This window comes from Gobius niger, assembly GCF_951799975.1.
Source record: "Gobius niger genome assembly, chromosome: 15".
Classification (NCBI taxonomy): domain Eukaryota; kingdom Metazoa; phylum Chordata; class Actinopteri; order Gobiiformes; family Gobiidae; genus Gobius; species Gobius niger.
In genome coordinates, this window is record NC_136866.1 from 14,127,226 (window position 1) to 14,143,584 (window position 16,359).

At 41.1% G+C, this 16,359-nt stretch overlaps 1 protein-coding gene across 2 annotated transcripts in view; it reads left to right on the forward strand.

Annotated features, from left to right (window-relative positions):
* Positions 1 to 16,359, forward strand: part of rngtt (RNA guanylyltransferase and 5'-phosphatase) — a 122,164-nt gene that overhangs the window by 92,661 nt on the left and 13,144 nt on the right. For both annotated transcript variants that reach the window (XM_079572386.1, XM_079572385.1), the window contains 2 exons: positions 3,486 to 3,586; positions 12,929 to 12,995. In XM_079572386.1, coding sequence (XP_079428512.1) covers positions 3,486 to 3,586; positions 12,929 to 12,995 — 168 coding nt within the window. The remainder of the gene's footprint in view (positions 1 to 3,485; positions 3,587 to 12,928; positions 12,996 to 16,359) is intronic.

Here is a 16,359-nt window from a genome sequence, read left to right on the forward strand (position 1 = left end):
AATTTCTGAGTCTAGGTTCTGCTTGCATTAAAATGGCACATTTGCAATATTATTTGGCAAACCAGATTACACACCCAAACCTGCAAAGCCTCGGTAGAAGTACCCCATGCATATTTCATTCAGTCAATCTAATATGCCTTTTGTCTGCAAGTCCTTTCTGCCCATCAGCCCTTATCGCACATTATTTTGAGCTTCTGACAGCGCGGGCTCCTCTTGAGTACTCCTGTCTGTTATTCCGAATCGATGTGTGTTACCGGGGAAACCTGACAGTGACAGTCTGCTCATCTGTTCTCGCCACCGCCTCTTCCTACCGTTATATCCTTCATGTTGGTTTCTCCGGATTCATCATGTTCACCTAAATGTCACACCTAAATGTACCAGTGCATTACCAGACACACAGGTATTTCTGTGATTTGCTGTAAAAGACCGAAGTGTCCTCCACATTTTCAAAGTCCATAAACCATCATCGAACACCGTTTGTTAGCTGAAAATGGTGCATTATGTTTTGTGTTTACTTGTGCAAAGTCTGTCAGCAGAGGGCGCTCCAAATAGTGTTGTTCTGATACAATTTTTTCCAATCAGATAAGACAATATTTTGATGAATTAAGACAACAAAAAGGTAAAAGGTTTTGTTCTGTAAAAGGTTCTTTTAATTGTCATATTTATTGCTGTGTTTTATTGCCTTGATGTTTGTTGCAGCCCTTTGAGGCGACTTCTGTTGTGATATTGGGCTATACAAAACCATTAAACTTGTTCAGGTACCCTCTGATACCTAAAATATCATTGGTATCGGTATAAAACCCAGTATCAGATGAGCAGTTCCTACTCAAAAAGTGTTGTTTTTGTTTTGTTTTGTTCGAACACGCACACTAATCTAAATGAGGAGAACGTAAAATATCATTCTTGAATAGCATTATAAGCCATAATTATGCAGGATATTCCATTTGAAGTTAAATTGGGTACTTCATTTCAAGAGTAATTTAGAACAAAGGCTCTTTAACATTCAACAATTCCAATAACGTAGAACTTCATAATGTCTAGATTAGAAAATATGGTCCATACAAAAGCGTCCACAATGAAAAAAAAAACAGACAAATCCAATTTGTACTCAAGGAGTAGGTATTCATGCGGCCCTCACTCTTTCAATAATGGCGCTGTAATGTATTTCTTTTAAGTAATAACCCACCTTCAAACCTCTCATCATCAGAGCACATGAAGAGCTCGTATGCATACGCTCATGCATACTAACAAAATGCATGAGCGTGTGCTTCCCTGGAACGCTGGTAGTACATTTACAATCACTTATTGATGTACAAAAAAGAAAGAAAAGGCATGCTTCTATTTTCTAGATAATGCAACTATTTCAAGTAAAATTAAATAAAAAATAACGCCCCATTGTCCCTTTGGTTACAACTGAGGTAAAATTAAAAAAGAAAAGTTTGATATATATAACTTTTCTTCACAACTTTTGGAAAAATTGCAACAATCAGAAAAAATGCCCGCAAAAATCCTGGAGGTTTAGTGAGAGATGAGACAAGTCATAAGTTTGTTGTGAATGATCCAGTATTCGAGGAAGTATTCTGCATGAGAGTGGCGCGTAACAAATTGACATCTGTGATTGTGATGTGAGGAGCGTTCCTGTCACTGCTCCCTGTTCGGCTTTAGAACAGTTGTGCTTCTCTAGAGTTCTTTAAGGGGGGGTATTTTGCAAAATCGACTTTTTCAAGCTTTACATCATGTTATTAGTCATTCCCTCATCAATAACATGTCTGAATGTCTTGGCACATTCACGTATTTTTGAGTAATCTGTAAAAACTCTGATGGCGGCCATTTTAGGGATAGCTTTGCCTGAGTCCTCCTAGGAACGCCCCCACCTCCTGGAGACGCCTCCGAGCTTTTGTCACCAGCCGAGTAACCAACCACTGCTCCTCAGCAGAACCCCCTCCCCACTGATGCCACAGACAGCGTGTGGAGGGGGCGTGTCGGAAAGAGTCAGAAGTTCTTAAAGAGACAGTGGCCTATTTCAAGACATTCGCTACAGCCATTTTGAGAGAGCAATTTTATACAAGGCAGTTATTTTAATTCACTGCATTTACAGACCAACAGAAGGTTTCGTCATCATTGTTGTGTGCTATAGACTGGTGCTATGTGATTGAAAAAAGCATAATGCCCCCTCTTTAATGTCACTCGCATAACTAAGCCTTGGTATTTCCTGTTTCTATCGTGTATCCTTCTGTGCAATAACACTGAGTGATATATGAGAATGTTTGACATATTGTTGCCACAGATAGAGGCTGTTTGTTTTTCTCAAGTGCATATTTTAAAATGTAAATGAAAGTGCATCACTGTGAACAAAGGCGTAATGATGGGCTAATTTAGGAGCTTAATTCTTAAGCAACAGTGACAGTTAATGAACTGAAAAGCCGCAAATAATTGAGACGGCATTATTAAGATGTGTGGCAAAGCGTACGTGAAGTGCAGACAAGAGTATTAGGAAATAACAGACTGTTTGTTTGGGGCTAAGTACTGCCGCTAAAAGCAGCCAATTTGTTCCCAAAAGGACTGGTTTCTAATTGAAGGTTTGCTTTGAACACCAGTGGAACATTGCCAATGTTAGTGTGAATATATTTTATGTATGTATGTACATGCAAACAGATTCTCGGGTCAACAATGGTGCTGTAACACAAAAAATCTAGTCATTGATATCAGTTTGTATCAACAGCTAGCTTCATCTTGGTTTACTCAAGCAAAAGTATCATAGCTTTTTAAAGAAATGTTACTTTTAGAGTCATTTTATGGCATAATGTTTTTAATTTTTCTTCTTATTGATTCTGAACAAAAAGGGTTTGCAAAGAAAGTTACATTTAGTTTTGTCCTATTGTGTTAAATGCCAAAAGCTTTTCTGATGCTTTGCAAAAGTTCAAAATCCCAATCCAAACCCAATCACTGAAACTTATGGACACAGCACAGCTCCAAAGTTTCCCAATCAAACATAGCCTGCAAGCGTTTCAAAAGGCCGCGTATTTGCCAATTGTGTATTCTGTAATGGAAACTTCGGGCGATATATCAAGCTAATCTCATTTGCTGCGCTTCCTATGGATCTATATCCTGCGAAATGCTTGCATTTTGATATCGCTGTAGACCATGTTTTAATAAGTCGACTTGGAGAAGTGGTGATGCATACGGCACATTATCTTATTCAGTCTTCAGTAAATTAAGCCTGTCTGTATTAAAACCCCTGAACTGTAAACCATTTTAATCATCTCTTCTCTTTGAAACCTAATTGGTCTGTAGTTAAGTGCCATTTCAAATTTGCTCCTGGGATTTTTGTTTTGAGACTTTTGGATTGACAAGGAATCAATTTAAGTCCCCTCGGTTTGTCTTTATTCTATTATTAAGTCGGCAACCATGTGCACTTTTGCTTCATTGATACTACATCCTGTCAATACTTTAGACTAACCTTGTGTTTCTCACGTCTCCTGCAGAGGTATAAAGCCGGCCGCTGCGACGACATCCTCAAGTGGAAACCCCCCAACCTCAACTCGGTGGACTTCAGACTGAAGATCACCAAAGTGGGAGGAGAAGGGTGAGTCTGCCTCTAAACTGTGACACTCCAACACTTTTAACAATAGTCTAGCGTACACTGTTTGGAACAATACAGCCTTTTCTAACCAGCAAAGTGTAAGAAGGTGCGTTTGAAGTTATTACAAAACCACGAAACAGGCGTTAAATTTAAATGTCTTTGGAAATATTGACATTATTTAACCTTTTTACAGCTGAAGTTGTTTAAAAATACAACACATCTGGTCCAAAACGCGTTTTGTTAAAGGTTTTGCTGATCATTTTTGTTATATTTTTGTACGTTTTACACAATTCTTTGCTCAAAAGTTTCCCGTTGTGTCCAATTTGCTTTTAGACATCCAGTTTCTTTATAATTGGACACAAGTCTTCCCATGATGAGAAATTGTTCCAGTGTAATTATGCTGTAGCACAATATGTAACAATATCTCTACATACGATTGGCAGTAATATTTTAATCGCAATCATTGCTCAAGAAGATAACTGTAAAGAGATGGCCCCGGAGAGCACATTTATGTATACAAACCAGCATGTGGTTATGTTTAGAAGGCAAAGACTTAGCAAAGCTGTCAGTCCAGCTACAGCAGGATTTACCAAAGATCTGCTTCCTCTCTTCAGACTAAATGAGCACATAGCAGAGGTAACGGAACACTTTTCTCTGTGAAATATAATCAACAGAGCCTCAGTTGGAGTTGGTGTTTAAGCTGCTCAAGACGTTAGCAATCTACTGTGGTTATCGGTTAGCATTTAGCCTCAACACAATAAATACATGTGCCGGTCACATCTATGGCTACGTTCAGATCGATGTTTTAATTCCAATACGGATCTGATCTTTTGCAATGTGACATCAGTCTGAACGGCCAGGTGCCATTAATTCTGCATTCAAGTAGACGGGAGCGGACAAAATCACACGTGCACTTGTTATGAATGAAATGAGTGACGCCGCTCACCTCTCTGTCCACTGCTGAATTCCACAGCGGCACGTTTCTTGTTAAAGACATCACTGCCTCTGCTCCACAAAAGGCCATAGTCCATAAAACTGTCTCTCTTCCTTCTTAAAGTGATTAGGCAATTGATGTATTGGCTCCGTTAGCTTCCCCGAACTTCTACATTGCCGCTGTTTCCTGTTTACTTCGCGACTGTGGCTCGGGGCTTTCTCTTGGACAGGTTTGTTGCATTTTGACTTCACTCTGTGGTGATGCATAGTTTGATGTGACACGAGGAGTCTCCAAAATGGCGGCTGTAACAACAAAAGTCCGACTGAGAGGCATGTATTGACTATAGACCTGTCCAGTACAAAGCTTTACTGAGGTTCTAAACCTGTCGAAGCAGCTGTGATTGATATATTCAATGGCAATTTTCCCTTTAATGCACTTAAAGAACAGGAGTCTAGCAAAGCCTGTACAAAGAATTTTATGGAGCACATATAAATTATCCAGCAAATGTCTTCCTCCGTCTGGACAACACAGACAAGTGCCCTGTTGTTTATGTCTATCCTCCTAGAGTACACTAATGCCTACCAGTATACAGCGCTGGAACCTGAATTATTTATGATGCAGAGATAATAAACCGAAACCGATAGAACAAGAAATGATTGTAACAGGCCTGCAGAAAAAGAAAAGAAAAAGCGATTTGAACAACAGGCGATAATAGTGAGAGGGATGAAGTTATTTTGCTGCCACACTGGAATCCTACGAGAAGGATTGGAGCCCGGGGCTGAAGGAGCAGCGAGAGGAAGATGGAATAAGTCAGGATGGAAAAGATTAATGTCAAAGGAACAGAGTGCATTTTTTCATTCTGGCGCCGACACAAACAACGTACAGCGAGGGTGGGGAAGAGTGAGTTCTTCTGAGCGCGCTACCAAATAATGTGTGCTTCACGTTCTGATGGTGATAGAAGTAAGACATGGAGACCAAGCCAAAAAATGCTATTTAATTTTATTCAAAAAAATATTCCTTTGACCTTTAGAGAGGCCAAACTTTATATGGGTAATGCCATTGTAATTACTGGGGTGGTAGATTCAAAGTAAAGAAAGTTTTTCATCTTCCACTTCAGCGGTCATTAAAGAATGCTGGGGTGGACGGCATTATGTGTGTTGAATACACTCTTAGTGGTTAAACAGTTAATTATTTGGGGAGAATGACAAGGATCTATACCGGGGGCCCAACCTTCGGCCAGGGGCTCCCCAGTTCTTTCAAGAGGCTCCGCAAAGGCTTTTTGCTTCTATATAAGTTTCATGAGATATATATTTGATCACTGTCTCTGCAACACAACAATCATTTCGACTGTCGTGGTAAGTGACCAATTCAAAGTACAAGTAAAAAGTGTGCAAGTTATGATTTGTTCTTCCCTGCATTTTAAAGCCTTCTCTTTTGAGCCTTTTCTTCAGTAAATGTTTTAACTGGATTTAATGTGAAAGTATTTTGAATTGTAAAAGGTACATTATGAACTCAAAGGGCTTTACATTTACATTTGTGGTGTTTTTGCAATAGCCTCTCTGTAGACAAGCCACAGGGAAATTTAAGTTGTAGCAAAGTTGTTTTGATAAGAAACATCACAATAATAACCGTGTTGGGTACTTTTCACTTTCAAGTGGATGTATGCGTTTGTTTAATACTTTTGCCTTCGTAGAATTCTCTTCTGATTCTTTATTTTATATATATATATATATATATATATATATATATATTTCGCTCCTGTATCTGTACTTTCACTTAAAGGTCCTTTATCAGGAAAAATTGAGTTTTTGGAGCTTTTAGTGGTTTTTGACTTCATTCAGTTCTAAGCAATCCTCCTGAATCCTGCTCTCTGAGCAGCTGCTCCGTCCTCTCCTGAAAAACAACGGAGTTGTGACACTGACATTTTTTACATCATACTGTCAAACAGGACGAGCCCGACGTCTGCAATGTAATGCCTTATGGCCTGATTTTAATTTGCTTCTGTTGTAAGAAAGAAATAAAGAGGAAAAAAAAAAAAGAAAGTGCCCGTGGTGTCCGTGCTGCCCCTGCAGAGAAAAAAAAACGCACTCCCTGAATGTCTGAACAGATGTCATGTTTGCACTGAAAGTTCTTTCTAACCTGCTCTGGACAGGCCTGTTCTTTTTTCTTACCTAACGATAACATAGATTATTAATCTCAGTGGGAATATCCTGGTTAAATAAAGGTCAATAAATAAAAAATAAATAAATAATGTCACGGAGAAATGCGCGAGAGGTACAGGACTTTATTCAACTTTCCGAAAAAAGAGGCCACTCGCCAGATGTTGGAGTTTCTTTCCGGGATCAGACAGAATAGTGTTTTTCTGTGACCGTCTCTTGATGGATGTTTGGTGAACCTTCGACAGAATCAAAGTGGATTAACTTTTATAACCAACGCGAGTCCCATAACATAAACACCCAATGGAGCGGCCAGGACAGAGCGGTGAGTCAATCAAACGTGTGTTAGCCATTTATGAAGCTGTGTTGCAAATGTCAACTACTTATAACTGCATTGTGAAGTAACTTCACTTATTGTTGTGATAATTATATATATTTTACTGCTAATGTTGCATGGGCGGATTAGCTCAGAGAGAGGGGGCGGAGTTAACTGAATCAAGCGTTGGGTTTTCTGGGTTTGCAAAATACCCCCAGAAAATACTTATATTTCTCACAAAAAATTGTAATCCATTGTGGTAGAGGTACAATTTATCATATAAATGCCTTTACTTTACTTTGGATGGCTAAATTAGCATGATACAGATCCTTTAAGAAAACAATTTGAGTACTTCCTCCACCACTGCAATACGGTTAATATCGTAAAGTATTAGGAGGAAACTTCTTCTTTTTTTTTTCCTTTTGTGTTGACACATCATCTTGGCTGCTAACTTTCCAGGGTTTACTCCACCCACGTAAGTGTTCTAGAGAGAGCTACTCAAAGCATTAAGCACCTTGTTTCTCTGTCTGAGCTCACAAAGCTTCAGGGGGAAAAAGAGGAAAAGGCAATTTTACTTTAAACATTACCTTTTGACAAACTTAACACCTGCTACTTTTGGGCTGTTTTTATAATTCATAAAGACTCCAATATCGCTTGTGTAGAATCATCTCTCCGAATGCTGCCAAACACCAGGGAGCCAGCTCCTCCACCTGAGTGGTTGGAAACTCTCTCTGCCAAACGTGGAGCTGAAGGTGTGAAATGCGTTTTGGCGCAGTGCGGTTTGCCAGTTTGAGCTTAAATCCAGAAGAGACTGAACATGTAAAATGGAAATAATACTCATAAGTTGAATAAATTTAAAGTTTCATTATTTGCCAATGCATAATTCAAAAATACTAAAGGGAGCACATCAATTACTACTTCTTGGTTCATAATGCGTATTGATACTTTCCAGGTTTTATAGAATGTGCTGATCTCTCTCTCATATATGGGGCAGTGGGTAGTGGGTCACATTTTTCCCATAATTACATACAACGCCATCGTGTGTGTCAAGCGTCTGATTGTTTGTGTTACGGATCATTGATAATATCCTGAAGCAATGGTTCACGCCTGTGCTGTGTAGGGCTGTACAAATCGTGCTGATCCCAACATGACGAAGAGACAATATTTCAATATCCCAAAAGTGATTTATCACCAGGGAACAGAGACAGAAAGGCTTTCATACGAGAGGGGTAATCTATGGCTGGCAAGAATAATCAGAGAGGGCGTCGATCCTGACACAATAAAGTCTGTTCCCAACATTTGATCCACAGGTACATTGATAAACAGCATACTTCCTTTAATGCTAAGTCTTTTATTTTCATGATTATCATGCATGTGCACATTACGATGATTATGTTGGCCTACCCATCGATCACATGGCTCCTTGTGAGTGAAAAACTAGCGACTATAGTTTGCCCAGAGTAGACACAATCGTATACATTATGTGCATGCGAGCTGTGCATCAACATTGTCGATTGATACACAATATGGCGGCTCACCACGGAGGATTCTAGAAAATCAATTACATTAATAATAAAATACATTCAACAATCCTTATTGAAATGGTGGGTATGGTTCGAAATGCAGATTGACAGCTGCGCTTTTGTCAGTCTAGTCAGGGAAACAAAAATGGTCTCTTTCTGAAGCTTCCCGAACCACATGACAATGAGCACGACAACAATCATTTTTTTGCCAGTCACATAAACCTTTAGAGAATTTTTCCTGCTCCCAAACCACACGCCTCTAAAATTGCCTGATCTCATCCAAATTCCAGCTGAATAATTCCAAGCTAGATGAGCATTTTCGCTTTTTCTCCCGTCTAGACAAACAAACAAATGGCACGGACACGCCCTGAATCTGTGAGAGAATCTGCCGTGCTTGTTACAGTTCCAGTGTGCGAGAGCCAGGGGGACCTCAGTGACTGTCCCGGCCCCTGTGCACCGGCGACAGACTGTGCCCTCCAGAACCCTGCCAGTCCCCGCCGAGCGAGCCTCGCCAGTCAGCAGCGTCTCCACTCTCCTCCCCCCTTCTCCTTTCTCTCTCCTCTCCTTCGGCGTGGGCGAACTCAGACGACGCACTGTGGAGAAATGTTCTGATATTTTCCTTAAAAAAAAAAAAAGATGAGATTTTCTGGCACTTGAAAAGGCCTTGGACGCGCTCTAGGCTTCTGAAAGACAGAAAGAGAGGGAGAGAGAGATAGATGGACAGACGTGAAAGGACCTAACAACTGTTTATTCATCAGCCCACACAATCAATCCGCGAGCACGGCGTCATGTACCTCTCGAGACGCTCGCAGCCCTTGCAAGTTTATTACCTTTTCTCTGAGAAGAAAGAACAAAGGCAGGCTGTCGTTGATGTTTGTTGGAGAAGAACAAAGTTGGGAACAAAGTGGAAAAGATGAAGCAATCCCAAAAAGCAGGCGTGGGGCCCCTCCCGAGTGCAACCGAACAGTGTCCGCTATTGTACTCATTCATCATTCCCAGACACGGAGTTTAGTCCCCAAGTGGGAATTCTCACAGACTGTCAAATGTCATTATACAAAGTGTTCAAAAATATCCAGGCAGTTGCCTAAAATATGGTCAATCTTTGGTTGTTGGTTACTTGTAGGGCTGTCCCGGTATGAAAATTTTACCTCCCGGTTATTGTGACCAAAATGATCACGATTATTGGTATCGCAGTATTTCTTATGTTTTTTTTATGTTATTATGTTCACATGACATGGCATATATACTGGTGGTGCGCGCTGCGACTGCACTATGGGGCGATGCATTGCATTCTCCCTCAACCCAAAGTCCTCACATCATGCATTTAAGCTACAACGTTAACGCTACCTTGCATTGGCTATAGAGTTCTGGGTGGCGGTCACGCAGATGAGTCATGAGGTTTGAAGTATTACTGCCTTAAGCAGCCACTTTTTTCCTGTACAATCTGCAAATGGATTACTGTCTTCTATCAACTGTCCCTTGGAATTCTTAAAATGCTCAAATGCCCAGACTTGGTCCTCTTTGAAGGCTGATAGATATCCTGAGCACTGTCGTCTCCTCTTTCAGACATGATTCCAGCTCCGAGAAAGTTTTGTCACAAAGCTGCGAAGTGCGCCTGCACAATAACTCCAGCAAATGGGACGGCTGTTGGTAGGTGCTCACAGTGCCTACACCGCGGGCCTGGTAATCCACCGAGATATTATTATTATTTTTTTTTTTTTTATATTGAAACTGTAATTGTCATTACCGTTTTAATTGCTACACCGATAATCGTGACATCCCTAGTTACTTGGTTTTCAAGGTTCAAATTTGAAGCTCTATGACCCATCCTTTATTATCATCATCAGTCACATCATCAATATTTGGCTCTGGATTGGGAGACGGTGGTATAGATTGTGTGCGTGTGGATCATTCACGGTGCATTGTTGTGAAGCGACGTCACTTGATGTTGCATCATTCTCCATTTGGTGCAAAGTGAAATGGAAAACACAGATTTGTTTCATTAGGGCTCCTGAAGGTGGAAGATGTATTAAAAGAACTGGGTACCGTCCTCTCTGGCTCCATGCTGCTAGCAAAACCAAAACCGAACATGCTCCTAATGCAGAGCAACACAATGCGGTTTTTCAAGGTGGTTTTCAAATGGAAAAAACATATGGAAGAGGACCAGGAGTATGCGATATCTCCGTGAAGATCTCTTTTTCACTGTTCTCCTTTGCTTTTTATCAGTATAAAACACCCAGTGCAATAAATGCTTGTATTATTATCTGGTTATTCTCTGAAATGGACGGATCAGTGAGGTACCAAGAAAGGAATTTTGAGCTCCTCAAGTCTATATCCTCAGCCTTCGCTAAATTACACGGATTTCGATGATAACATCGCTCCACTTACCTTATCATTGCCCGCCTTGAACAGATTGTTGCATTTAATAACTGGCATTAACCATTCAGAGCCTTATGGGTTATGGTCGAACATGTCACTCCACACTCTTACTTCCTTTTCTCCTCGCCGATCTGCAATGGACCACGTTAAACGCTGATCAATGGGCTACAGTGCTAGTTTATTAAGTACTGTCGGTTTCGCAGGCGATCGATCACATCCACTCAAGTGTCTCTTTCGCTCTGGGCGTGAGAAATTTCAATACTTTTTATTGATTTTGGCGTTTAGTATTCCTTTATTGATTCTTTTCCTCGGGGTTGCTCAACAGAAGATGACAGTCATTGTTAGTCATTTTTTTTTTTTTTTATATACATCCAAAGGCGCTCAGGATTCAGTGCTATCGCTTTTGACAGTCCCTCATGAATTCGTTCATTTGAAAGTGGATCAGACGCCAAAGATCAATCAAATATCGTGATTGTTTTGAAATGGTCTCAAATAGTGGCTCATCATTGCTAATGTAGTTGAATAGCCCTGTTGCCCAGCTGCTTTAACAGAGTCTTTATTTGCGACCTAATGCCTGGTCTTGGTTTTGGACAATAGCCATGACTTAATAACTATCTCTCTAAATGCGGACCACTGCTTCCTTCCTGCTTAATCCATCATTAAAGTAAACGGGGTAGTGAGAAGCCAAGAACGCTTTAACAGACCCGGTTTAAGCATGAGATGTTCGCTTAAGGTCTGTAAGATGCATTTGCAACGCTAATGTGTTGGTAAAAAGCTTGAAGGCAGTGGCACTACAATCGTGCAGGAGACGTGCAGGAGAGTTGAGTGACAGCAGGAGAGTCATTAATAGAAGCCTGTCAGGAGCTCTCTCTGGGTAGGACATCTGGGGGGCTTCTGTTGCCATGCTGGGACTTCATCTATTTCCAAACTTCAAGTTAGTGGACGTTTATCTTTTCTTTTTTTGACATCTTCACCTCTCCTTGTGTGATTGAAAACACTACAAAACACTTAAATGCAAATGGGAGAGCTTTGTTATTGTACTCAAACACGCTTCTCTTGCATAACCCGGTGCACTGAGGCCAGACAGTCAAACATTTTGCAAAAACACGTTTTACACTTGGCTGTGTGCTTGGTTAGCCACACTCGCCTCTCCCACTCAGCTCCCGAACCCAGACACACAGTAATAGCAGGGAATTTGTCTCCTAGTTTTATCGCTGAAAGAGGAGCAAATACAAAAGGGCGTCTATACCTTGGCTCTGAATTTAGTCGCTCACACTTTGTGGAAAGGCAGACGGGCTCAGAGGTGTAATCTCACGTCGCTGTGGCTCTGTTACTAGCTCCAAAATGGCAGCTCCATTGTTGGAGACAAAAACAGAACCGTGCAACGTTTTTAGGCAGGTGTGACAGCTGCTGTCACACAAAAGCTTGAATAAATTGAGCTTTCGCGTTACTTCTGTTTGGTGATTGATGTTGTAGAAGCTTTGGGTGAAGGACACAGTGGTCAAGTTTGCGTCTATCTAGGTGAAGTCCTGGTTTAGTCATGGTTTATCATGGTTTTGTCTTTGTTTAGTCATGGTTTGGTCTTGGTTGTAGACAGTTGTTTGTTCAACAAAATGAAGAAAATGCAGATTTTTTCAATAGTCTGGCCACTTCTCTGTGAAGTTCTCCTGCGCGTCTTAAAATATGGCTTAACTCTTGTCTAGTCGTGATATTTTTTCACTAATCAACAATCAACAATTCTTTAAATATGCATGAATTAGCCACAAGGCTATTGTTGTGGAACCCCTGTTGAAATCTCTAACACTTCTGCTCTCCTGTACACACTTGTACACACTTGTACACACTTGCAGCTTGTGACTGTTTTAATATAGAATCCTTACCGCCGTGAGACGTATGTTTCGTTGCACAGTGAGGTGGAGGTGTTGCAGTCGTGCATGTACCTTTCTCTGTTCACAGCCTTTGTGTAAAGCCTGTCTGAGGCGTTTGCACCGAGGCTGCTTCAGCTGTTAACACTGATGTGTCTCTGTCTCTCTCCAGGCTGCTCCCTCAGACTGTGGGCCTGCTGTACGTCGGCAACTATGACAGGCCGTTTGCGAACATGAAGGTGAGACAATAAATGTGTTGTTTTGTTCAACGTATCCCTCTGCCAACCAAACTCCAGGCCCCTGCGCTGCTCGAGCCTCCCTTCAACACCAGCAAAAATCTCAGAAATGTTTTCAGAGGTATAAACAACGGGGAAGTTTTCATTAAAGAGGAAAAGATATGCCAACTACGTATATAAAACAAAGAGGATTTTTGGTACGTTTTTCAACTCTCTGCATTGTAGTTAACTATTCTCCTATAACTACTCATCATATTTCATTCGTATTCCAACACAACCATTTGGGAGTAATTGTCGGTAATTGCTCCAATAAATCATAGCACCCCTGACTGCAAGCCTTTTATGCAGATTGTATGTAAATGACTAAGTCGGACATTATTCAGCCTGTGTTTCACTTTGGATGGTAGCTTTCATTAGCTGCGTAGATTAATATTGCTGTGATGTGCTCTTCTTTCCCACTGTAAAGTACTGTGGCTCTGTCTGTGTAATAGGGACTTCTTCAGTCCATTTTAGTAGCACACACATGAACAGTTTTGCACTAAATGCTGTTTTGAGACCTAGGGCTGTACTTTAAAAAAAAAAATACTCTGACAGAATGTCATTTATTTATTTATTGGTTTATTTGGTCAGGACAGTGTATTTTAATAAACATACATGTATGGTTAGGCTACAGGTTACCGTCAAACTTTTCCTACAAAGACATGTCCTTGCAAGCCCTGACTTAAAGGTGCATTTTTTTATGTGGGGAAAAAAAGTTGATATTTGTTCGTATTCGACCTTGTAGCGGTTGTATGAGTGGTCAGCGTGGCGCCTTTCCTTTCCATCACAGTGGTATCTAGGACGCTCCAGGATCAATTGTTTGGAATGTTTTCACTGCTGACGGACTCTCTCACCAGCCGGAGCCGGCGGAGCTGGCCACAGTGTCAGCCGGACTCACTGTGAGTGGTAGTTTAGGGCAAACCCGGATTGGATCAGGACCGAACCTGGACCGGAGTTAATGTTAGCCGGGGGAAATACGCACAAATGTCAACAGTTTTTGTTTTGTTTTTCGCATAAAAAGTTGCATAACACACCTTTAAGATAAATGGGCTCTCTAGCTCCGTGTTGCTTTTCTCATCCAAATGATAGTTTCTGTTCTGACACAAGGCTTTCTAATTCTGATTCTAACCTCAGCCATTTGCGGTTTGTTTAATGCAGTAATTAAAACGTACCAAGAGAGAACCAGCTCACAGAAAAGATATCAATGCTTGTGTTTTATTCAAAGTACGAGTGAAATGAAGCATAGATTGATCAAGAGAAACACTGTCCTCTGACTTAATATCGATTAAAACCCCGTTAGTCAGAATAAAAGTGTAATGATTGGCTTTGGCCATGGCGGTAATCAACACTTCATCTACGCTATGGTCTGCAGGGAGCGCAGGGGTCTATTGCATGTCTATTCCTGTAAAGTCTTCACACTTCGACAGATCTCCCGCCGCATCCAGGGTGACTCATGTAGGCTCCGTAAATATCGCCGGCGCCGACACAGGAGTAATTGGTGGTTTCACTGGTGATGGTGCTGTTGTGGTGGCATTTCGCTGGATCACGGCGGAAGGTGCGGCCTCATGGTCAGAGTGTCAGCTTAACGCCGTTATTTCTGTCCGGAGTTAACTCCAGGTAATTGTCAACTAGTCAAACAATCGAGAACCAGGTCCCACAAACCCGTTTTTAAGCACACATCGATTATGTTACTTATATCCTCATTAGTTTTGTAGATTCAGTCATTTGTGGCATCTCCTGTTGCTGCACCAGAATGGATTTAGCTTCAGCAAGAAATCGGAGCCATTATAGTTAGAAAAGTGTCCAAATCCTCATGAAAATCTGCTTTATCGGCTCAATCTGTCCCAGACACTTTTTATTGTTGTAATTACTTCGAGCCAGGCCCTTCGGGGACTGTATAAAGCCAGTTCAGGGAGATGACTGTGACGGGGAGTTATCTGCGGTAAAAGAGCAAAGATGCACAACAATGAATCATTTTTGATTTACGTAAACAAATACCCAATGGCCTTTTGATTATATGAAAATGACTAATTGTGAAATGATGTAAGAGCATCATCATCTGCATAGTTCACTTGGGGTCTCTTTATTTTGGGAATGAGGCGTGTGCGCTTTAGGCAAAAGGCATGACTTGAGTTCATGCCTTTAGATGTTTTTATTATTACGATTACAATTTCATTTACGTTACTCTCTTGATTTTAAAATTCACCGTCTGAACAGTAACTGAGTTTTCAGATCTGGGGTTGCTGCAGTTGGTCAGGTCTAGGTTCAGCAACGCTATGCGCCCAATGAATGAGATCAGCTGACTGCGTGAACATCCTGAATCAGGGTTTCCGATTCATTAAAAGTCATTAAATGGATTGTGCCAAAATCAAGGCCTTAAATGTCAATTTTTTTAAAAAGCATTAAATTGGATTCACACTGGCATTAAATCTTAATTTCTTGGCCCGGGTTTATTCCAAGATTATAATGCCAGGATTCATCGGGCTCACATTGTGAAAGACTGTCCAGAGTCCAGATCTTTACCCCACTGAGAATCGCCGGGATGTGCTGGAGAAGGCTTTGCGCAGTGGTCACATTCTCCCATCATCAATACAAGATCATGGTGAAAAATGAATGCAACACTGGATCTTTTGACATCGCAGAAGCTTATTGAAACAATGCCGAATGTGTGCTGTAATCCAAACTAAAGCCAATCCAACCGAATTTTAGAGCGTGTGACTTTTGTTTTGGAAACTTTTTTATCAGACAATGTTTACCTCTGAACCCCCGCCTTGAAAATCCCAAATCTAAAACCTTCTTGACTAGAGAGCTTACACAGTCATGCCTGATTTGAAAGCTAAGACCTTAAAAACTGATCTAAGACTTTTCCTCATGTTGCTGCCGTGTTGTCGTCACTTTTTTGTCGTATTTTTGAAATTATTTGTTGCTTTTTTGTGACCTTTTTACATTTTTGCCGCTTTTTTTGTCACATTTTTGTTGCCTTTTCATCCTCGTTTACATCTCATTTTTGGGTAATGCCCGACGGGACAAAATGTGCTCGGTTGAGGTGGGGCTTGAAAGGTTAAGGACAAATCACACAAAATCACACAAACCTTACAGGTATGTTTCCGTCGGGGAACAACATTAAAGCATTAACTTTCCGATGTCTTGGCCACTCCAGCTCCAAGCCTGTAGAAACATTAGCATCTGCAGCAGGCTGAGCTAAGACCTATTGATCCCCCTGTGCCGCGGCGTCTCCAGCTGCAGCCCTGTGTGTGGCCCCGTGCGTTCACATCATTAATCATAAGCTCGGCGAGCGCGGTGCCACTGATCGTCAGCGGAGAGGAGA